General features: G+C 55.5%; 6 protein-coding genes across 6 annotated transcripts; 4 read left to right on the forward strand and 2 right to left on the reverse strand.

The window, feature by feature from the left end:
• Positions 1-772: 772 nt before the first annotated feature.
• Positions 773-2,237, reverse strand: L226DRAFT_373758 (uncharacterized protein). Its single transcript, XM_067674332.1, has 4 exons — positions 1,603-2,237; positions 1,418-1,513; positions 1,073-1,367; positions 773-1,021 (listed from the first exon to the last, which is right to left on the reverse strand). The coding sequence occupies exons 1-4, from the start codon at positions 2,159-2,161 to the stop codon at positions 982-984; spliced, it is 990 nt and encodes a 329-aa protein (XP_067536910.1). The 5' UTR covers positions 2,162-2,237; the 3' UTR covers positions 773-981.
• Positions 2,238-2,816: 579 nt separating this feature from the next.
• Positions 2,817-6,234, forward strand: L226DRAFT_505665 (Pkinase-domain-containing protein). The gene is made up of 6 exons (XM_067678044.1): positions 2,817-4,117; positions 4,170-4,723; positions 4,778-5,157; positions 5,214-5,363; positions 5,418-5,602; positions 5,658-6,234. Exons 1-6 carry the CDS (start codon positions 3,122-3,124, stop codon positions 5,739-5,741), a joined length of 2,349 nt encoding a protein of 782 aa, XP_067536911.1. The 5' UTR covers positions 2,817-3,121; the 3' UTR covers positions 5,742-6,234.
• On the reverse strand, positions 6,144-16,349 carry L226DRAFT_505666 (uncharacterized protein). Its single transcript, XM_067678045.1, has 12 exons — positions 16,211-16,349; positions 14,794-16,158; positions 13,301-14,737; positions 12,364-13,247; positions 9,315-12,311; positions 8,874-9,264; positions 7,676-8,824; positions 7,409-7,626; positions 7,032-7,359; positions 6,782-6,972; positions 6,485-6,726; positions 6,144-6,432 (listed from the first exon to the last, which is right to left on the reverse strand). The coding sequence occupies exons 2-12, from the start codon at positions 16,153-16,155 to the stop codon at positions 6,413-6,415; spliced, it is 9,219 nt and encodes a 3,072-aa protein (XP_067536912.1). The 5' UTR covers positions 16,156-16,158; positions 16,211-16,349; the 3' UTR covers positions 6,144-6,412.
• A 107-nt stretch (positions 16,350-16,456) lies between these two features.
• L226DRAFT_373865 (uncharacterized protein) lies at positions 16,457-17,610 on the forward strand. The gene is made up of 2 exons (XM_067674333.1): positions 16,457-16,520; positions 16,579-17,610. The coding sequence occupies exon 2, from the start codon at positions 16,583-16,585 to the stop codon at positions 17,345-17,347; it is 765 nt and encodes a 254-aa protein (XP_067536913.1). The 5' UTR covers positions 16,457-16,520; positions 16,579-16,582; the 3' UTR covers positions 17,348-17,610.
• A 220-nt stretch (positions 17,611-17,830) lies between these two features.
• L226DRAFT_611741 (uncharacterized protein) lies at positions 17,831-18,464 on the forward strand (the record flags this gene model as incomplete). The annotated part of the gene is made up of 1 exon (XM_067686306.1): positions 17,831-18,464. The coding sequence occupies one exon, from the start codon at positions 17,831-17,833 to the stop codon at positions 18,428-18,430; it is 600 nt and encodes a 199-aa protein (XP_067536914.1). The 3' UTR covers positions 18,431-18,464.
• Positions 18,465-18,787: 323 nt separating this feature from the next.
• Positions 18,788-20,952, forward strand: L226DRAFT_611742 (uncharacterized protein). The gene is made up of 3 exons (XM_067686307.1): positions 18,788-18,851; positions 18,909-18,995; positions 19,046-20,952. The coding sequence occupies exons 2-3, from the start codon at positions 18,928-18,930 to the stop codon at positions 20,895-20,897; spliced, it is 1,920 nt and encodes a 639-aa protein (XP_067536915.1). The 5' UTR covers positions 18,788-18,851; positions 18,909-18,927; the 3' UTR covers positions 20,898-20,952.
• The last annotated feature ends 23 nt before the right edge of the window (positions 20,953-20,975 follow it).

Consider the following 20,975-nt stretch of genomic DNA (forward strand, 5'->3'; position numbering starts at 1 on the left):
GACGATAATTCCGGCGACGAACCCTTCTCAAATACTCTTGCAAGGTCGACCTTGACGCGCTCGAGTGTCTGGCCTTGAGACTTGTGGATGGACATCGCCCACGCGAGAATGATTGGCAGCTAGCAGCAGATTGACAATGGGACTGCTGGCGTGATTTGTGGTATCGTGACCGGACGCACCTGAGTCCGGCTCACTTGCACCTCTCCGTTGGGAAGCTCGACCTTCCAGCTATCGGGCTGTACGACCTGCGTCCGGCGTGCGCCGCCCGGCTGGAGCCACTCGACAACGGGAAGCAATTGGCGAGTCGCAAGGGGGGCAGGTGCCTTAGACTCTGCCTTGCCCTTAGAAGTAGGCTTGCCCAGGATCCCGTCCTCGTCTTCGAGAGGGTTCGTTGGATCAATGAACTTGATTATTTTGCCCATCGTTCCGTTGACGAGCGTTTCATCCAGATTCTTGATCAACATGACCTGCAGAGAGGTGATGATCGTGCTACTATAGCTCTGTAGAATGGATCTTTACGTACCTGTGCCCCCTCCTTCAGAACGAGCCTCTTTGGAGCCATCATGTTTGAAAGCATCTTCTCGCGTTGTGTGGGCTCCGTAATGCTGCCATTATCGTATGCAGTGTATACCTGTTCTTTCCCAGTGATGCCGTTCATCCGCACGGCGTTGGACCTCTCCACGTCGTCTCTCCTCGGGAACCTAGCGCAGTCACGAGTCTAGCATGCTCCGCCTGAAGCCATAGGAAGGGGCGCTCACAGTTCTGTAGCGCCGAGACCATCCTCGTACACGATCTCACGCGAGAGCCCTTTGAACTTCGCGATTGACTGCTGCGAGAGCCGGCCGAAGCGCATCTCGTTCAGCATATCCACGAATTCCTGGTCACGCTGCCGGAAAACCTTCGTGAGGTTGTAGGTCTTCTTGATCGTCTCTTTCCAGAGCTGGGCTTCGAAGGCAAACTTGACCCCTTGGCTGCCCTTCGTCACAGGTGGCAACTGGAAGAAGTCTCCTGTGACGATGACCTGATGGCATCTCGGTGAATGGAACACAGGCAGGAGGTCTGCTGAACTTACCTGAATGCCACCGAATGGCATCGGATTCTTGCGAATTTGGGAGCCGATCTGGGCCAGCTTGTCGAAGAGATCCCCATCCAACATAGACACTGTAGAAGGACAATGGATGACAGATTACTCCAAGATGAATCATTCCTACCTTCGTCGATAATGAGGACATGGGTTCTGAGCCAACGCGTCATGGCCTTCTTGTTCTTCCTGACCTTCTGGACAAGATTGTCCGCAGCCTCCGCCCCTATGCCAATGCCTGCGAAGGAGTGAATTGTGACACCTCCGACGTTACACGCAGCAATCCCTTGGATTTCGTCAAGTACTGAAAATAGCATAATATGCTGGGAAACACACCGGTAGATGCGGTGACAGCAACTGCGTCGGGCGACTTTGGAAACTTCTTACGCATTGTCTTGATGATTTCGCGAAGCAAGACAGACTTGCCAGCCCCTACACAGAGACCGAATGAATATATGCGCTCATGTTGCAGTGAAGGCTCCAGAGCAGCTGAACAGTTTACCACACAAGAGACAACTCACCAGCACTGCCCGTGTAAAACAAGCTCATACCAGCCTCCACCAGCCTCAATATATGCGTCTGCTCCTGACTGAGGAAGACCGGAGCTGGCTTGGATGCCGCGCCACTCCTCGCCGCGGGCACGATGAGGGTCTCATTCGCGTGCGGGGTCGCGTTCGTCTGACGCGTCGCGCCGAACGTGCGTTGAGGATACGCGGGTCGTGAGCTCTGTGCCGCTGGCTTCTTCTCCTGCTCCTCCTTCTCCCATGACGGTGGCAACTGACGCCGCTTCGCCGGGGGGTTCTGGGACGATGACGGGCGTTTCTGCACCTGCGACGACGAGGCGAGCACCGACTCTGACGACACGACTTGGCCCTTCAACGCGTCCTGAATGTCCTTCAATCGCTGTTCAAGTCCAGAGAGCTTCTTCGTCTCTTTTGGCGGCGTCGGCTGCCATGGAATTGTGTCCGAGGTCGACGCGACCGACTCTTGGCTTGCCGAGGGTAAGGAGCTGGAGGAGAAATCGCGCTTGACGGTACGAAGGCCCGACATGGGCTGCTTCGAGGTGGTGGTCTTCGACATGGTCAAATAAGGGGGTATATGCTAGAAGTCTCGTCGACTTGCAGGTAAAGACAGGAAGGATGTGGTCGGAAGCAAGATGCGCGCCGCAAAAGCAACTTGGCGGGGCCACCGTGACGCGCAAAGCACGTGACCGCGCCGCCATGATGAGTGCCAGCCACGGCCATTACGATTCCAGACAGCGACTCCGATCGCTTATCATGAGTCGCCAAACTTGGCTCTCTCGCTCGCCGAAAGAACGGCTGGCACGCCAATTCGGTATTCAAGCCTCAGCCGCGACGGGGACTAGGGTGCCACGGATATTCACTTTGAATATCGGGTGTGGTTGCAATGGAAGAGATCCATGTACTTTGTCTCGACACGTCAGGTCAGCGCATGGTTACCATACGGACAGGCACGAGGGGCTCTTCTGAATGCTGTGCGTACAACTGAAGTCAATCGGTGACTTGCCCCAGAAAACTAACAGCAATCTATTAGGGGTCACTATAGAATTCTCAACATGTCAATACTACTCCTGCACCCGTCTTGTCGCCTCTGGAGTCGTTGCATGTACCGACATGACGGATCCGGAGAAACATAAAGGTTTTGTGCGGGGAGGGACCGAGAAAAGGACGAGTGTGATGCCGAGCAAAATGAAATCGATAAGGGTCGAGACGCCATAGAGACGCCAGGCGAAATTGGCCGGGCGAGACTGCGGTGAAGGCTGTTTCTGTCCACCGCTGCGCACGTCCTGCACGACGACGGCCGCATTAGACACATATAGCCCACACGGCGGAAGACTGCCAGTAGCACAAAAACAGCGAGGGAGGGCAGATTGGCGGCGATCACGCTCGTTGCCGTGTTTTGTGTTGTGCGCCGGCCCACCGCAGGGCAGTACTTTGCTGCTGGCCACGACGACGACGAGCCGATACCCCTCCATTCTTTCGCTCTCTTACGCTGCATCATTCCGTCTAAATTGCGCCGATGTCGTCTTCGCAAAGCGCGGTGAACCAGAGGTCTTTCCATTCTCCGTCCAACAGCCGCCACTCGAAAATCACCGTCGAATACCACCGCCCGTCGCGAGAATCCATTCAGGAGTACAACAACCTCTTGAACGAAGCCCACCTCCACGCCGCCGCTGCCAACAGCTACTCAGACAACTTTGTCCCGTCCCGTGCTGCGCCCCCGCCCCCGTCGCTCTCGAAGAACAGCTCCGGAACGCCCCCGAGGGTTCGCAACTCGCTCCAGAAGCCGCCCCCGCGTAAGCAGACAACCTCGCACTCTGTCGATCGCGACCCGTTCCGCAACGAGCCCTCCATGACGACCACTTCACCCCCGCCGCGCCCGTCGAGGGCCAACACGGCCACCCTCAACGACATCTACCCGACCCAAGGCAATCTTGCCAGACATCGCCTCTCGGATCCCGTCCTCACTCCGGCCGACGTTCCATACTACGTCGACCCCTCAGAGATTTCCTCCCAGACTCCCCAAATGCAACCCAACAATCAGTACGCGGCCAACTACGACCTCCCGCCCCTGCCTCCGCCTCCGGCACCGTATGCGCCCAGCACGCCGTCCACAATCAGCGCCGCCGGTAGCCGGACTCGGAGCAGCACGACTACGAAGTCGAAGAAGGGTGTGTTCACGTTCATGTCCGACCTTCTCAATACCTCCAAGCGGCCGGAAATTAGTACGCCCTACGACCCCGTCCACCTCACTCATGTCGGCTTCAACACCTCTACGGGCGAGTTCACCGGCCTGCCCAAGGAATGGCAGCAGCTGTTGCAGGAGAGTGGGATCTCCAAATCAGAGCAGGAGAAGAACCCTCAGGCGGTCATGGAGATTGTCAAATTCTACCAGGAGACAAACCGGGGAGATACATCTGTCTGGGACAAGATGGGTGCGATCCATGCCCCCACGCCCCCGACGCCCGTTGCGCCTGCCCAGCAGAAGCCCTTTGACGATGGTTTCGTCAACCCGGTATGTCCCACTCATACACGCTCCACACCTAGTACTGACATGTAATATGCAGCGTTCTGCCCCCCCTCCTCCCAAGAAGCCCGCCAGTACGCCCCCGACGCCGGTATCGCACCGCATGGCGCCTGCCCCGCCTGCCCCTGCGACACCCACCCTTGACCGCTCCACGTCACAACGACTCCCTCAGACAAAGCCGCATAAGCCCGCGGAGCAGCTGGCCCGTGCAAACACCACGCGCGATAGACGTTCCCCGGGACCAGGCCAGCAACCCTCCCATCACTCCTCTTCCCATCACGCAGCGCCCGCGGCTCCTCCGAAGCCACCGAAGTCTTCTCCAGGGTCGTCGCAGACGGATCTGCCGCTCAAGTCGTCGCCCAGCGTGCGCGATCGTGAGCGGGAGGGACGGGGCCCCGCATCGCAACCGCAGCCTAGCGCAGCGGCTGCCAGCCTGCAGAAGGCGGCTGCGGCCGGTGGCGCCACTCCGAGGAGACGCGAGAAGAAGGAGAAGGATATCGCGAAGGAGGCGGACATCGTCAAGCGGCTCCAACAAATCTGCACCGACGCTGATCCTACAAAGTTATACAGGAACTTGGTCAAGATCGGCGCTGGGTATGCGATTGTTCCATTCCGTCTTGACAGACATGGCATCTGACATGACTGCAGTGCTTCTGGTGGTGTGTATACCGCATACCAGGTCGGCACGAACCTTTCCGTGGCTATCAAGCAGATGGACCTTGACAAGCAGCCCAAGAAGGATCTCATCATTAATGAGATTCTCGTCATGCGTGCTTCACGACACCCCAACATCGTCAACTACATTGACTCTTTCCTGCATAAGAACGAGCTTTGGGTTGTCATGGAGTACATGGAAGGCGGTTCGCTGACGGACGTCGTCACCGCCAACCTCATGACTGAGGGCCAAATTGCCGCTGTCTCCCGTGAGACCGCCCAGGGTCTTGAGCACCTCCACAGGCACGGTGTCATCCACCGTGATATCAAGTCCGACAATGTCCTGCTCAGCATGAACGGTGACATCAAGCTGAGTACGTTGCTCTCCTTGTCCTAGTTCGGCTGACATGTCGCCTAATCATTCTTATAGCTGACTTCGGTTTCTGTGCCCAAATATCCGAGGCAAACGCAAAGCGCACTACCATGGTCGGCACACCATACTGGATGGCCCCAGAGGTCGTGACGCGCAAGGAGTATGGTCCGAAGGTTGACATCTGGAGCTTGGGTATCATGGCGATCGGTGCGTGTCCTGTTCTTACATGCAACGCACCCGCTGACTGCACGACTGCAACAGAGATGATCGAAGGCGAGCCTCCATACCTGAACCAGAACCCACTGAAGGCTTTGTACCTCATCGCGACCAACGGCACTCCCCAGATTGCGAACCCGGAGTCACTTTCGCCGATCTTCCGGGATTATCTCTCCAAGACCTTGGAGGTGGATGCCGAGAAGCGGCCCACAGCATCAGAACTGCTCCAGGTATGGTGTTTCCGTCAGTTCTATTCACCTCCACCTGACGAAAATGGTATTGCAGCACCCATTCTTCAAGCTCTCTGAACCGTTACGAACCCTCGCGCCGCTCATCAAGGCAGCACGCGAGATTGCGAAGAACAAGTGAAGTCTCTGCGTGAGATGCCCACCCCCGCTTCGCCTTCCATTACCACCTCGATCCGTCCGTCGCTCTCATCATGTCATGCACCGATCTATCTATATCCACTCTTTCCATCTCCACTGAACTCGCTCGCTCATTGTGTACCAGTCCGCTCCCGTGTTTCGATAGGCTCCCGTGCCGTCTCCTGTCCTGTCGTGAGTCCCAACCCAACCTAAATTCCCCAACTCCAATCTGTTGTGCGCACTGGTCGCGCGTGTTGTCTCACATACAAACATCTACGATACGTCAGGCTCCATGCTACGCCTGCGTACGGTGGTTTTGTAGATCTTTTCAATGTTTCGCTTTGGTCGATGTTGTTGGTTTGGGGCTCGGGAGCGTGTAATACTTCGATCTGGGCTGCGCATCGGATTGTGATTGCATCCTCGTTGTCTGGTAGCAGTATGTACCCCGTCCTGGCGAATACCCGTGATGGTAATACCTGTTACAGAAGGGTGTGGTTGTGTGAACAGTCTCGCTGCAAGTCTGCCGCCAACCGCTGTAAGGAGAATGAAGTGTTCGCTATGTAGTAATACAAGTGCATGGAAACGTGTTGGTGACAAGTTGTAGCGATTGGGTAGATCGTTTCATCAGTTCGTGATGAGGACGTTTCGTAGCACTGTTCATCTTCTCCTGACCGCCTACCAGTGCGGTGCCCAGCCTGCGTGCTGTCTGAGCGTCGAGACATTGCATCAACGAACTGAGAGACGCACCGACATACATGAGCGCCAGATTTGCTGGATCGCTGGCCTCGGTGATGAGCTCGTTGACCGTATACTCCACGCTGAGCGTCTTGTCCAGTTTCCTCGCGACTGTGGAAAGGGCACGGTCTGCCGCTTCGTCTGTCGTGCCACTTGCCATGTCAATACCGATGGCGAACCGGAAGGCATCCCCAGTGGATTGTGCCGCCGTCTCGTCGCCTTGGACACGCTTGATCTTGAACTCACTCGCAGTCCTAGCGAGATACCATGAATCGCTAGGCCCACACCACTGCCGACAGTGACACGTACCACGAATGAAGCGGATCGTACTTGAAGACCTCCAACACAGTCAAGATCGTCTCGGAACCATCTCGCAAGACGCGCAATGTCTCTTCCGCACAACGTTGGAAGACGCCCTGCGTTCCAGAGATCCCGAGGCCGTCAACCATGTCGGCGGTCAATCGGAATGGAACCCGCTCGGGTTGGGGAAGAAGCTTGCCCTATACCCGTCAATTAGCTCAGTAGTGCAGGCCGGATTCGAGATGAGGGACATAACTACCTGTTCGAACGCGATTCCCAAATCGATATGAACAACCTCTCCCGTCTTGTTGTCCATGAGGATGTTCGAGGTATGTCGATCACCAAGTCCGAGAATGTGACCGACGATAGAGGTGGTCGCCACGCTCCGGGAATAGTGTAATCGCATCGCGAACCAGGACATCGGCGTCTTGTGTTTCTCGGTGAAGTAGTGCCTCATGACCGGCCTGAACTTCTGTCGTAACTGAATGAATCGTTTGATGACTGCATCGGGGTTCTCGCGCCACTCTCCCTTGGCCCCAGCCAGGCCTTTGCTGAACTGGTCGGTGGTATAATCGTTGGGATTGTACCTAATTATGCAAATTAGCATACAACGGACCCGGGTTGGAGTGGACATACCTTGGATGTGCTGGTTTTATCCAGCTTGCCAGGGGCGTGGTGTTGGCAACGAACTCCAGGACTCCGGCTTGTGCAGCTAGCGGTATGACCTTGTATCCGCGTACTGAGAGCTTTCTCTTCCTGGTCTCCCGATCGTGACGGAGTACGACATTGACCAAGTCAAACACCTGCTCCATGACAGCGTCCTGCCGAAGGTCATCTTCTCCCTCTCCCTTGAACTACTCAAGGGTTAGACCTAGGCATACATCGGTGCTGCATAGAACATACCAGCTGCCTATACGAATGCCCATCGCTCCCGTAACACTTGATGATCTTCGGCAAGTTGACTCCACCGGCAGTCGAATACCGAGTGTCGTAGTGGGATATCCAGACACAGTCGCGATATTCAGTCGTGGGATCGATAGGTGTGGACGCAGTGATGACGGGCACTCGCACGTCCTTCAGGCGGCGAATGAGGAGGTTGTCAGGAACCGTTATATCGCTCGGCGGTTGCGACTTCTTGGCGAAGAGAGGTTTGATAGGATATTTCGCCCATTCCAGAGATGCGTCACATACGTGCTCCACTGCCTTCACGCGTTCTCCGGCATTTGGGTCAGATCGTATCCTGTCGAACACATCTGAAACGGCGGCGGCGCGTTCCAGCTGTGACGGAGCTGGTGTTGCATACCGGCCTGACTGCCGCCTTGCATGAGCGGAGGTTTGCGACAGCGATGCATCCAGTCGCAAGCAGTAGAGTGGGAAAAGGCTGTGGAAGGGATGCTCGCGACCCATGCGTTGGATGACGCGCTGCAAGGCGACTTGGCTCTTGGACGATGAAGAGCTGTCCGATTTCGAAAGCCGGGCAGTCAACTGATGGGCGAGGAACACGAACTTGTGAGAAGGAACCAGCTCGATGGCGGGAACAAAGTTGAGTTTCGGATCGTCGTTGTCGAAATTAGCCAACCACAAGGAACATAGTCGTATAGGGGAGTCGTCATCGAACTTGTCAGATGCTGCGAGGCACCGGGCGTACATCTCGACTGCGAGAGTGAGGAACGATGTGCGCTGCCCTGATTGCTCCCTATATCGATCCTCGTCCTGCCTGAGCAGTAGTTGCGCTTTCCGGAGTTCGTTTCCCAACGTCTGCCCCTCCTTGGACTGTGGATTCAGCTGTCCCATCTGCTGCCTACGTTGCTTGATCTCTTCTTTCTTCCGATCGACGTACAACTTCCACCGCAAAGCATCCGGTGATTTCGATATGGCATGATACTGTCGCTCCGCAAATATGGCATATTGATGAAATATGGAGGCCCGACTGTCGCCTGCACTAGGTGTGTTCACCGGGGTGGGATTGATAACGAGTTCAACCGCAGGACCAAAACAGTCGGAGACAATTTGAGAAGGCTTTTGCATCGACGCCTCGGCGGACCATGTTCCCTTGACGTGCGAATCAGCCATATTCAAATTCGAGACGCAAAGGACCAACCAAGCGTGCGAGTAGCACAGCGTGTTGCATGCCTTGTTCGGCATCGTGGCGGGCCTTGTCTAGCGATATCGCAGCAGCGAGGGAGCTCAGCGACTTGATGGCTAGTTTGGGCTCGTTCATGAGCCACAGGACGCTAGCGAATTCCTGCGCGACTCTGGATGAGGGAGTACGCTCCAGGTTCTGAGCACGGACAACGGAGTTCAGTGCGATCTGTGGCTGATTGACGTCACGGGCCATCTCGGAGAGGTACAGCAAACATGCTTTCTCTAGGTCAACTAAGGAGTTGCAGAAAGGCGAAGTGAGGTCTCCGATCTGATCTCGTTGCTCCTTCTGCCGTACAGATCGGACGAGTGAGATGCGCGTCGCCATGATAGCCTCAATGTTGGCGAAGCTGGGGCATAATGAGCCGATGATACAAGCCAATGAACGCGACTGACTTACTCGAATGCAGAGTCAAGGGCCGAGAATCGGGCCCATTCAGCAGAAATGAGGCGCTTTGACGTCAGATCTTGCTGTATGTCCTCGCTTCTCCACTGTCGAATTTGGCTCAAGCACATGAGATTTTGCGTAACGTGGCGTATCTCCGTAAAGTTCTCATTGCCAAGCAGACGAAGACGGTTCATTTCCTCCACGAATGCTCGCCGCAAGACCGCGTCCACAGCATGGGAGCTTCTCTCGCGATATACGGCACGGAGGGCCAGGTACAGTGTCGATCCCGAGTGATTGTTGCCCAGGTTCTCTGGAAGATCCCACGTCTCTGCGCGCCACCCAAGATTGTACGCCAGTGTGCTGGACTCAGTACTGGCGGGACTTGGTTCGACTGAGAAGTTCTGCATCGTGTTCAACGCCAGCTGGTTGAATCCGAAGGAATATAGGGCCTGAACGATGCCTTCCGCGTCAGATGAACTTGCACCACCGGCCTCCACAACTGCGCCATGGTACCGAAGAGCCTTGTCCCACTGATTCTCGTGGTGGAGACGCTTGACGAAGAAGTTACGCAGATCCTCGGTCTGGATGCCATAAAATCCGTCAGGTTCGTCAATGTGGCTGTAGATTTCGAAGAGGATCTGCTCTGTCGCGGATATGTTGGACGCATCCGCCGAGGAACGGTGGTCGGGAGCAAGCTCGAGGAAGAGGAGTGCAGTTGTGTAGGCGTTGCACTTGATGGCGCATCGACTCAGCAGAGTAAAGTCCACGGACAGCCATCGGTCATGGGCGAGGGCGTCCTTGGGTTCGCGGGACGGGTTGAAGTACCGCAAGTGCAAGACCACATTGATGATGGCGCGGTAGCAGGGCGTGGCAGTGTCTTCACATGAGAGAACGGCGGAGAAGTAATTCGACAATGTGCTCCGAATGGAGTCGACGCTGTGAGCTGATGACGAGTCGAACTCGATCTGCAGGAGGGAATGTACCAACACCGGGAGCACGTCTTCCGCGAACCCATGATCGGACTGCAGGACAGGTGTCAATGGAGTGAAGAACTGATCACGGGCACCAAGGACATCGCAAAGCAGCGTGCTTATACGAGGCATCCAGGCACTGAAGTCTCTAGCCAGGTGCACCATGGCTTCGCTGGCTAACGTCGCCCTGAGATCTGGCGCGCCCTTCTTCACAAAAGGACTCGGAAACGTCTGGAGGTACTGCAATTCACGACGAATCTGGGAAGGACAGCCACGAGTGGGATCGGCCTCCGACGAGACCGACAATAGCGTGCGCAAGGTTGAGTACGCGACGTGGACTCGAGAGGCTGATGAGGTGTCCATCATCGAGCGTAATGAGGTGACGACGCAAGCGCGGGCAAGGTGCTCGTCCACGCGAGGAGGATAGTCCTTGAATGGTTTGACTCGTGGTTCGACAGCCCCACGATGGACAGTGCGCACGTTGTCCGGTTCGTACCGATCGCCTCCGATGCTATCCAAGCGTCCACAATGCAGCATGAGGAGCGATGTGAAGGCGTTGATATCACTGTCGACCAGATAGTTTGGAGGAGGAATGCATGCCTTCAACCGCCAGAAGTCAGAGGTGCTGAAGTGCTCTTCTGCGTCGTGCTGCGAGGCGAGATCGCGGACCCTGCGTACGAGACGGAACTTGCTCACGGAGACCCCATGGTCACCGAGGACAGATGTAAGGTCGGATAGCTTGGCTTCTTCGCAAACGGCTTGTAACGGCGCGGGGAGCTCTCTGGGCCACGCGGCTAGAGCGCGAACCACTTGCTTCTTCAACGACTTGCTCCCGCAAAGAGTGTCCGCCTGCGCCTCCGCCCATCCAAGAAGATCTGCCCCTAGGGTCACAATGGCCTCATTGCCAACAGTTTGGGAAAACTCGTGTGCGACGGTGCTGATACGGATGAGGACATCGGCCATACGGTAGTCTGCTTTCGCAGGGATACTCTTGTACTGGGATAGGCACCACTCCAGCAGCGACTGTGCTCCACGAGCAAGATCAGCTTGAGCAAGCATGGAAACGGAACGGAGTGTCAGAGTACGCAGCAGACTCTCCTCCTGGATATGCTCATTGTGACACGCGATCCATAGGCAGAGACCGTTGAGCAGCCGGTACTGTTCATTTATGAGTGGCGTCCGTTCGATGTCCGCGAAGAGTTGATGGAGGACGTGGTAAGTCACGGCGGGAGAGTCGACGTTCTTGACGCGGCGTCGCAACCAGCCAAGGCTCAGAAGGATAATGGAGGTGGCGTACGCGGGTAGGTTGGGGAAGAATGTCTGGAACGAGTCCGAGCAACGATATTGTGTGATGGCGTGGAACGTGTCGAAAGCGGCGTCCAAGTCGGTAGATGAGATTGCGGAAGAGATCGGACCTTGTGCGGATACGTCCTGGTCCCCTAGACTTCGTAGAATCGAGGAGACAATTCCATCGGCGTTCCGTTTCAGCTGCTCGCGGAAGTCGGACTTCTCATACCCCATATTCTTGCTCATGACCTCCTCGGGATCTCTTTCAGCGCTCGAGTTGATCACGAAGCTGATCTGGTAAGAGACAAGCTCTGCGAAACATCGCGCGATGCCTTGCTGTTCGCTGATCTGGATCGCCTGGCAGTGACGAGTGAATAGCTCCTTGCCATGCGCAACCTCGTCTTCAGAACCAACCGCCAATAAATTCGTCGGCGTAAACGCGCGGAATGTAGCTTCGGCACATTCCCTGCGATCGCGGTAGCCGAGCAAATCCGGGGGAAACTTGAAGAGGTCCATGCCTGCTTGGCGGATGGAATATGCGAACTGGGAGGCATGACATTCGAAGAGATCAGCAAAGGTCTCGAGACCCATACGATCCACAACGCCCTGGAGGATGGCCTTAAGATGGCGGTGATAGGTGCTAGAGAAGCTCGCAATCTCGAGCAGATGCCAGTATGCACCTCGTCGCATGGAGGCCTCGGAGATTGCTATGTTGCCCAAGCAAAGAAGGCGAGTGAGGATGGCCTCATAACTTATGGCAATGTTAGTCCTGCGGTGAAGGGAGGATTAGGCCCGAAACTTACTCTTCCAGATTTACAGACAGCACAGAGCGTATCTGTTGATATACGGTGTCCATGGATTTCGGCCCAGCTGCTGTTCCAACTCTGAAAAGTCGTGGGCTCGTCGCAGCCATACGAAAGCGAATTCTGATGTCGACATCGTTCCCCAGAGCAGGTAGCACCTCAGACGGGAGGTCCTCGAGATTCGGGTTTGGGCTCGCGTCGTCGACGGGCATCTGCCATATCGTCTGCTCCGGATCCTTCGCAAGATAGCCATCTAGGAAACGTATGATTGCGTCTTGCACCTGCCAACATCTCTGAGATCTCGCCCTCAGCAACCCCACTGTCTGCTGACAGTACCCCCGAGCCAATTCGCCGAGCGGTGATGGCACGTTCGTTGGATGCATCCATACGTGGGAGGTTGCGTCAAGGATGCGTACAACTAGGAGCCTCGTATCAACCCGGTTCTTGTAGGCATATGGATCGCAGATGTCGATGAGTTTCTCCAAAAGTTTCTCCAGGTTGTTGGGACTGATGTTCAATGTCCTATGGCGTATCTGTTCGCAATATGATGGCGCCAAGAGGAGGAACTCGTCAGGATCGCTACCCAGGATGAGATCAGTCAGGGCCCGATCTCGAGTAGCTTCACCAGAGGAGGACTGTAGGATGGGAACCACAGCCAGAGCGGTGATACAGGTTTCGATGATACGACGATTGTGTGCTGCATCCTTCTCGGCGTCTCGCGTAACTGAATTCAAAGCAGCAGAGTGCTTCGTGCGGACAGGCCCGAAACCGTCTGTGTCGTCAATTCGTCCTTGGGCTCGTGAGTCGTCGTCCAGTGGCCGGCCTACCGCCATACATAGCACCAAACGGAGCTGGTTGAGCAACCCTGCGAATGCGTCTTGTACCTGCAGATTCATCAGCTCGGCTCTTACATGATGGTGACGAGTTTCGGACGTACATCGGCACTGCGGAAGACAGATCTTTGGAGGTCTCTTCGAAGTGAGACGCTGGACCGATCCGTGCGTAAAGACAATGAGAGAAGTTCCCGCAAGACCTGGGACTTGATGCCCGTCCTCTCGCTGGGCGGCACAAGCGTATCCCATCCCACAACCTCGGCGCAGCGGTCGTCCGCCCTGATAAGAGGGTGAACTGCGTCCAGCATGAGTCGTCTCTCCTCCGGACTCCATCGACCGTCTGTGAGCATAGGAGTGATCGCAGCCAAGAGCTTGCAAGCCGCTCGAAGAACACGTCGATTGGACTGAGTGCCGTTCATGAGAAGGGATCCCTCGAATAACAGCGCTGAGGAGACAAGGTCCATTGAGGAGCGGATGCGTTCCGCGGTTGGCGAGCCGTACCCAACCTCTCGCGATACCAGAGTCAATAACGCCTCCTCCAAAGACTTGAGCAAAAACGCTGAGATCCTCCTTTCTCGACCCCGGGGGGGAGCGAGCTCATTGCTGTCGATGAACGGATTGGGAACTCCGCTGCAGTGAGGGCTGACCAGGGTCGAGGGGCTTCCTGTGGAGGGATGCCGCTCACGGTGGTACGGGGGAAGATGGGCATACAGCTGGAAGTCACGGATGACTCCAGTCTGCCTCTCGTCCAGCAGTGCATCGACGACAACGCTATGAGGGAGGATGGCGTCGCATTGAAGCCTGACTCGTTTTGACGAGCTGACGATACCCTCGAGGAGAGCATGGATATCCGCAACGGTGTGGAGAGGCATGGATGTACGTCGCTCGTTCCCGATGCGCCAAGACTCCACAAGCCATGACAGCACCTTTTCCTCCATTTGCATACGATAGAGTCGTACGTCTTGGTTTGCAATACGGAGACAAAGGACCATGAAGTCGCAGACCGAATCGTAAGGGAAACCCGGACCTTGCACATCGAGGTCCTTCACAAAGGATTCGATCTCTTGCAGGACACGATGAGGGGATAGAAGACGCCCAGAATGGGCTAGCAGAGTATGCGCAGTATGGCAAGCGGCTCGAGAGACAGCCGGCACGTTGGCGCGTCGCATAGCATGCGTCCAGATAGGATCCCAGGTACTCGTGACGTGCAAGGGCGCGGGCTCAGTGGTGGAGCTGCTGACTATCGCACATTCCGCATGTGCAATAGCAGCCAAGCATAGGAAAGTCCAAGACTGGATGATTGGGTCCTCGAAGGATACCAACGGTACAAGGGCCGCGATGATTTCCTGGCGAAGCTGATCGTAAAATGTTGACCAGTGCCGATCGATGAGGAATAGAAGGACTTGTATATGATGCATACGCGCTTGCTGAGATACCGGCGATCGCATGGAGAGTAGTAGACCCGACACGGGATTCTCTAACTTGACGCGCTTCCCAGACGGGGTGACCGATGAGTAGGTGGATTCCAAGCGCAAGAACAACTGTGTGTGAATGTTAATTATAATCCAATGATTATTGGAATGGTTAGTGAGCTCACCTTCTCCGCGCAATCCGCCTGAAGCTCGAGGACGGCCCATGATAGTGCTTTCTCGGAATCAAAGTGCCACCCGGACGCGAATGTTTGAGTTGTAAAAGCCGCCCGTTCTTCTACTTCGGGATCCAACAGACGCAACTGCAAAGACTCCAGGGAAAGACTGAGTACAGAACCTCGGCTGTAAGCGGAAGCTTCCAATGCGTTCCAGAGGGCCGAGAGGGCCGCCGCGGGGTCGACGTTTGGCTCTACAGCCTCGCTGTCAAGCGCATCCACCAGGAGGTAGGGGAAGAGTTGTCGGAGGATCACTGCAAGGTGTCCCTTGAGGGACTGATTCTTCATCCCCCACATGCTCACTAGCGCTTCCCAATTGTCGTTCGCGAACCAGTTGACGAGCTGGCGACAATTTAGAGTGAGATGCGAAAGAGCGGAAGAAAGAGCGATGAGGAAGTCATGATGCATAGACGTGTCACCAGTATAGATACGCAAGAACCGCGTGAAGTAGCTCAGGAGGATACGCGGGAACCTGTTCGGGTTTTGTTGGGCGCGTTCGGTGCCATCGTCTGGTCCCGCGAGGAGGGGGGCAACCGGGGAACAAAGGAGGATGGAGACGACGGACATGAATTCGATTTGCTCGAGCGTTACAGGTTGGGAAGTTCTCGTAACAGTAGCTCGGCGATGTGGGGATGAATGGCTGGCCGGGCGGGGACGCTTCAGCTTTGAAGTGGACGGACCTTCCCCTCGATCGGTCCCGTCGGACTCGTCCATTTCCACATCCGAATCCAGCTCTGCACCGTCATCTTCTCTGTCCAGATCCTCCGCGAACTTTCTCCTGGGCCCGCGTCCTACTACGACATTGAATGCGAGCGCAAGGAGGTCGTGCCACATGTCATCCTTCAGTGCGTAGAGGTGCGGTTTGTACGCGACGATGAAGTTGATGGTCTTCGCGTAATCCAAAGCTACTGGCATGAGGAGCTCCCCTTGATAGACAATAGCATGGGTCAGATGGGTGAGGAGGCACTTGATGACACGACCGTTCAGACGTTCGATGCTTCGCTCAGTAAGCCACCGGACGACTGAAGCTACATCACCTAGCCGTTTGAGAGCGGCCGAACCACGACCGGTAGTTTGAGTGGGAAGAATACCCGTCTTCGAGACGCAAGCCTTAAGCTCCTTGGTGAACGACGCGAAGAGTGCTTGGAAGACTGCTAGCCAGGGCTTCCCTTTACCCTTCTCGTCGAGATGAAGAACCACCGAAGTTCTTTCGAATGCATTTCGCAACGCGTCACGACCCTGCTGCCGCTCCGTCGCTTTGTCACTCGTGAGGTTGTCTAGTGTACGGGCGAGATTGATGGACTCTGGAGCCATACCCTGCGAACGAAGTGAGTCTCTCGAACACGCCCTCAACTGCTAGATATCATACCGATCGATATTAGCCAATATACGGAAAGCAATCCCAATAGCGGAGGATAGTACCGGGTAGGGGAAGAAGGGGTATGCTGTAGTTGGGTACTTAGGAGAGCAGAAGGGGAGTCTGCCTCAATGGGGGCAGTGGCCCTGGGTGACCAGTGATTCAAATTCAATTACGTCGCTTGTTGAGAATGTTATACCTCGGCATATGCCGCCATTGTTACTTACTTACTTTCTTCGCCGTGGCTAGCGCTCGAGAGGCTCCCTCCTGCTTCACTACAGCCGTTTGCATATCCGTCTGGAATTCGCGACGCGCGAATCTGGTAAGATGCTATCGCTGCAATATTCGCACATATGTATTCTGATCCAGTCATGCCATAGACATATGATGCCCCTCCGCAGCTCTGCCAGCGTCATCGCACGCGCGCGAAGGTCTCTCGAAGACGCCAACGAGGAGCACGCTCGAGCTATTCTCAAAAGCAAATCGCAGATCAATAGGTTGACTCTCGTTGCATCGCTACCTCCAGAACTCCTCTCTTCCATCTTTTTGTCCATCGTTCGTGAACACTTCGCGCAAACAGCTCTCGCAGCAACGGCATCCAACGACCCCCCAGCGCGGTCACCCAACACCTGGATTAAAATCTCTCATGTCTGCCGCGACTGGAGGATTGTTGTGCTCGGCACTCCGAAACTCTGGAGCTATGTCATGATAACGGGCATTTTCCCAGTGGAGGTGTTCCTCACCCGGTCGAAACGAGCACTCCTCTCCGTCGTTGCCAAAATCCCATCCCCTCATAACTATACACACAAGGCGCACCTCGCTAGGGTCCTTGTCGAGTTTGCGCGCCTGAAGAACCTGCAAATCATCCGTCATCCCCAGGACATCGGCCAGATTTGCAAGGAGATCAACGGATGCGCTCCATTCTTGGAGACTTTCACGGTAGCCTTGGACTCGGAGACTATCATGTTTGCCCCCTTCGGCTATCATTGGGACCCTACTCACTCTATCCCCTTGTTTCATGTTCTCTCGCCGGATCGGCTTCCACGTCTCCGCACACTGAATATTAGCAATGTCCCGTTTCGCTGGGATAATCCCATGTTCAGTGCCACCCTCACCACCCTAGTCGTTTCCAAAAGTGTCAACTTCTGAATGCCGTACCCGGCGTCGTTCGACATATTCCTCAATGCACTCGAGAAAATGACTAGCCTCCGTGTCCTCAGCCTCAATATCGCGATACCACAGATAGTGACCTCGCTGTCGCACCTTGAAGTTCACCCGCGATCGGTGTCTCTTCCCGCCCTCTCATCCCTCAAGGTCGTCGCGGCCACAGAAGACTGCACCCGTCTACTTCGGCACCTCAGCCTACCGAAAGGAACGTGCTACCTCATCACAAGTACAGGGACCATCATGAGTGAAGACCTCATCGGTAGCCTTCGGGACCACCTTGTGGAACCTTCGCCCTTGCGCGCGGCTTGTCTTCGCGGTTATGCCGGGGAGCTACGCCTGAAGGGATGGAGAAACGCTATAGAGCCGGTGGTCCAATCGCTGACTGACTCACCACACCCCGTCGACCTGTAGCTCGATGTACTCATCGATACACCCCTCCCCCCATCACCGTTTTGTAACCCTGTCATGTCGGACGTCTCTGTTCTTGAGGTCCGCATAGATCACCGTGATTGGATGTGGAAGGATCTGTTCGCGAGCATGACAAAGATCTGTTTCCTAGTGGATTGCTACGACCAGGACGATGACTTCCTTGAAGCACTATCCGCCACTCCGAATCGCACGCGCGGCAGTCGCCAGCGGTCGCTGATTCTTCCTAGTCTACAAGTGGTGAAATTATCAAGAATGCGGCTTTGTACCCTGGACTACGCCATGGAGATAGAGTTCATCGACGCTCTACTGGATACTCTCATCAAGCGATGCAATTACGGTATTCCACTGCTGCAGCAGCACCTCGTGCGATGTATGAACATTGATAAAGGCGATGTTAATCGGTTCGCGGACATAGTTCCGGAGGATTTCTGGGATAGGATCACAGAGCTGGTCGAGTCAAAGGAGGAGAGCAGCGACGATGAGGAGAAGGGTAACGATGAGGAGGAGGAGGAATTTCAGGAAGAGGAGGTTCTCGAAAACGATGACGAAGACGAAGACTCCGAGGACGAGGATACGGATGATTGGGAGGAAGATGAAGAAGGTGAACAGTATGATCAATTTCTACCATGGTTTTAATCGCGATCCTCTCGAAGACGACGCCTTCTGGTAGTGAAAGCACTGTGATGAAGTGAATGTTACGTTACTTGTAGGACCGTCGGGACGGCCCTCAAGCTCCCGCTAGGTAGTGCCGAAGTCTCGATTATACACGAGGGCCTTTGGTTGGCGTTTTTCTTGAGCGTTTCATTTAGGCTAGCCTAGTGACATGTCCGCCTCAGGCCTCGCTTCCAGCTCCTGGCATGAAGTAGTGGCAGTTCAAGAATCAAGAGTGCTATTCGGCCACTCCGGCCCGGGAGTTAGGCCTGGGCGTGCTGACAAATGTGCATCAGAGGCTATCAGAGCTGAGAGGGTCGGACAACTTTGCCGGGTGGACCATGTTCATCGACATCACTGTACACAGTAACGCGAATCGGAAGACCATCCTGCAAACCTGTAAATCGTATGTGCACTTGTAGAACCACGCTTGATGGAAAGTCCTGAGGAAACCGCATCGCAGCTGTGCCACGTGATCCATCATGAGCTCTCAACCTTGCGCTCCATCGGTGCGCGTCCCAACCGTAGGAGAGCTTGTCCGAGCCGCGGGGTTCGTGCGGATTGACTTATGTGTGCAACATCTATTGAAACGTCTTCCAGTTTGCCAGGTGGTGCTGTTGGCGATGTACCTCAGGCCGACATACCTTTGGTTCGTGCGGCCATGCTGCGTTCGATAGAGGCCTACCAAGCTGCGATCATGGAGATCAAAACCGGCCTGAATATGCTGACTCCTATAGGGAGATTGCCACGAGAACTCCTTGCGGAGATTATGACCTCGGTCGCCCGGGACTATTACTTCAACGGACACTACGACCGCGTGAACCGCCATCCTCTGCACTGGATCAAAGTCACGACTCACGTCTGCCGTACCTGGCGCTTCCTTGCACTGGATACGCCAGCTCTCTGGGCATATATCACACTCGACATGGAGAACGAACATTTTCTGGACTTCATCGCTCGTTCCAAGAAAGCGCCACTATTTGTGACGACGTTCGTCCCACGCTACGGTCCTCGCCCGGCGGTTGTCAAGATGGCGGTGGAGGGACTCTCCCGAGAGTCAGATCGCCTGCAGGAGCTCCTGCTCCGGGCTCCCGTGCGGTACCTCCAGACTCTATGCGCAGGAATGAAACTCCCTGCTGGCCTGTTACGTACGCTCACCCTAGACGCCCGGGACAGCGGGGAATCTGACCATGGGCGGACTGCCCCCGCAAAACAGACACTCGTTGCGCTTCCCGAGGCTTTCCCAAATCTGCGGCACCTCGAGATCAGGAACCTTCCGGTCAAGTGGCAGGACGCGATTTTTATGAATCCATCGGTGACCAGTCTCACTGTAACAGCCTTCTTCGATCGCTCGGGACGCAAGAGGTCACCGGAGGTCGGGCGATTCAAGGATCTGTTGCTGGCTCTCGAGCTTCTCGCGCCGTCCCTGCAGTCCCTCACGCTTGAAGAGAGCATTCCACGGCTCCCCGCGGACACAACCAAAGTACCTTCGCCTACCCGCATACTATCTTTCCCCGCCCTTCGCTCCATCCGACTCGTAGGAGATGTCGTTGACTGCGCTCGTCTCATGAGACATATGTCCACCCCGGTCATCGTCAGCATCAGCATTCGTACCTACGGGAATATCGGGGTTGCAGAGATTGCACAACGACTCTCCGAGGACTTCACACGGACCGAACCCTGGCAAGACGTAAGTCTGGGGACGAGTTCCCGCAGCGTGGACTTGATGACATGGACAGGGTCCACGCTTTACGAGCGGCGGCCAGTTGATCTCAGCTTCAATGTATCAGCTGGCATGCCCATACCGCTTCCCGCTATCTGCAGCCAGGTCGGCGTTTGGTTTCGGACTCTTCGGAGGCTTTCGATGTCGGGCTTGTACGAGACGATGAACTGGAGGGAGTTCTTCGCTCGAACCCCTCAGTTGGAGGAACTCCACATTGACAGCCTCGATCCTCCCCAAGGATTCTTTGACGCCCTCCATCCCACATCTCGTCCGCACTCCAAGTATTCCATTGCACTTCTGCCGCACCTACGAAGAGTTGAACTCGAATACATTGCCTTTCATTCCCGTCGGGGCCAGCGACCTGCTGTGACGGCCAACGATGCAGTCGAGTTCTTCCCGGCTTTCATCAGGGTGCTCAAGTCTCGCGCATCTGCCAACTCTCCGCTAGCTGAGTTGCATATCTACACCTGCATACGAGTGCAGGCTGTGGACGTCAAGGCATTGAAGGAGATCGTTGCAGACGTTCAGTGGGATGCCCAGGAGGATATGGATGGCCCCTCCGGTGATTGCTGGTCAGACTCGGACTCAGATCGCTATGACAGTGATGGTATGAGCATCCATGGCGATCCGGTGGATGCAGAGACGGACTCGGAAGAGGTTGAAGAGACCGATGAGGAGGAGTTGACTGAGGAGCAACTCGCTGCTGAGATGCCTGTATGGGTCACCTAGCTGCTTTCCTGTACTTTTCGTATACCGAATGCTGATCAATCGAATGGGATTGGCCATCTCTAAGACTCGAACATTGCT

This window comes from Lentinus tigrinus (genome assembly GCF_003813185.1).
Source record: "Lentinus tigrinus ALCF2SS1-7 unplaced genomic scaffold L226scaffold_8, whole genome shotgun sequence".
In the NCBI taxonomy this organism is placed as follows: domain Eukaryota; kingdom Fungi; phylum Basidiomycota; class Agaricomycetes; order Polyporales; family Polyporaceae; genus Lentinus; species Lentinus tigrinus.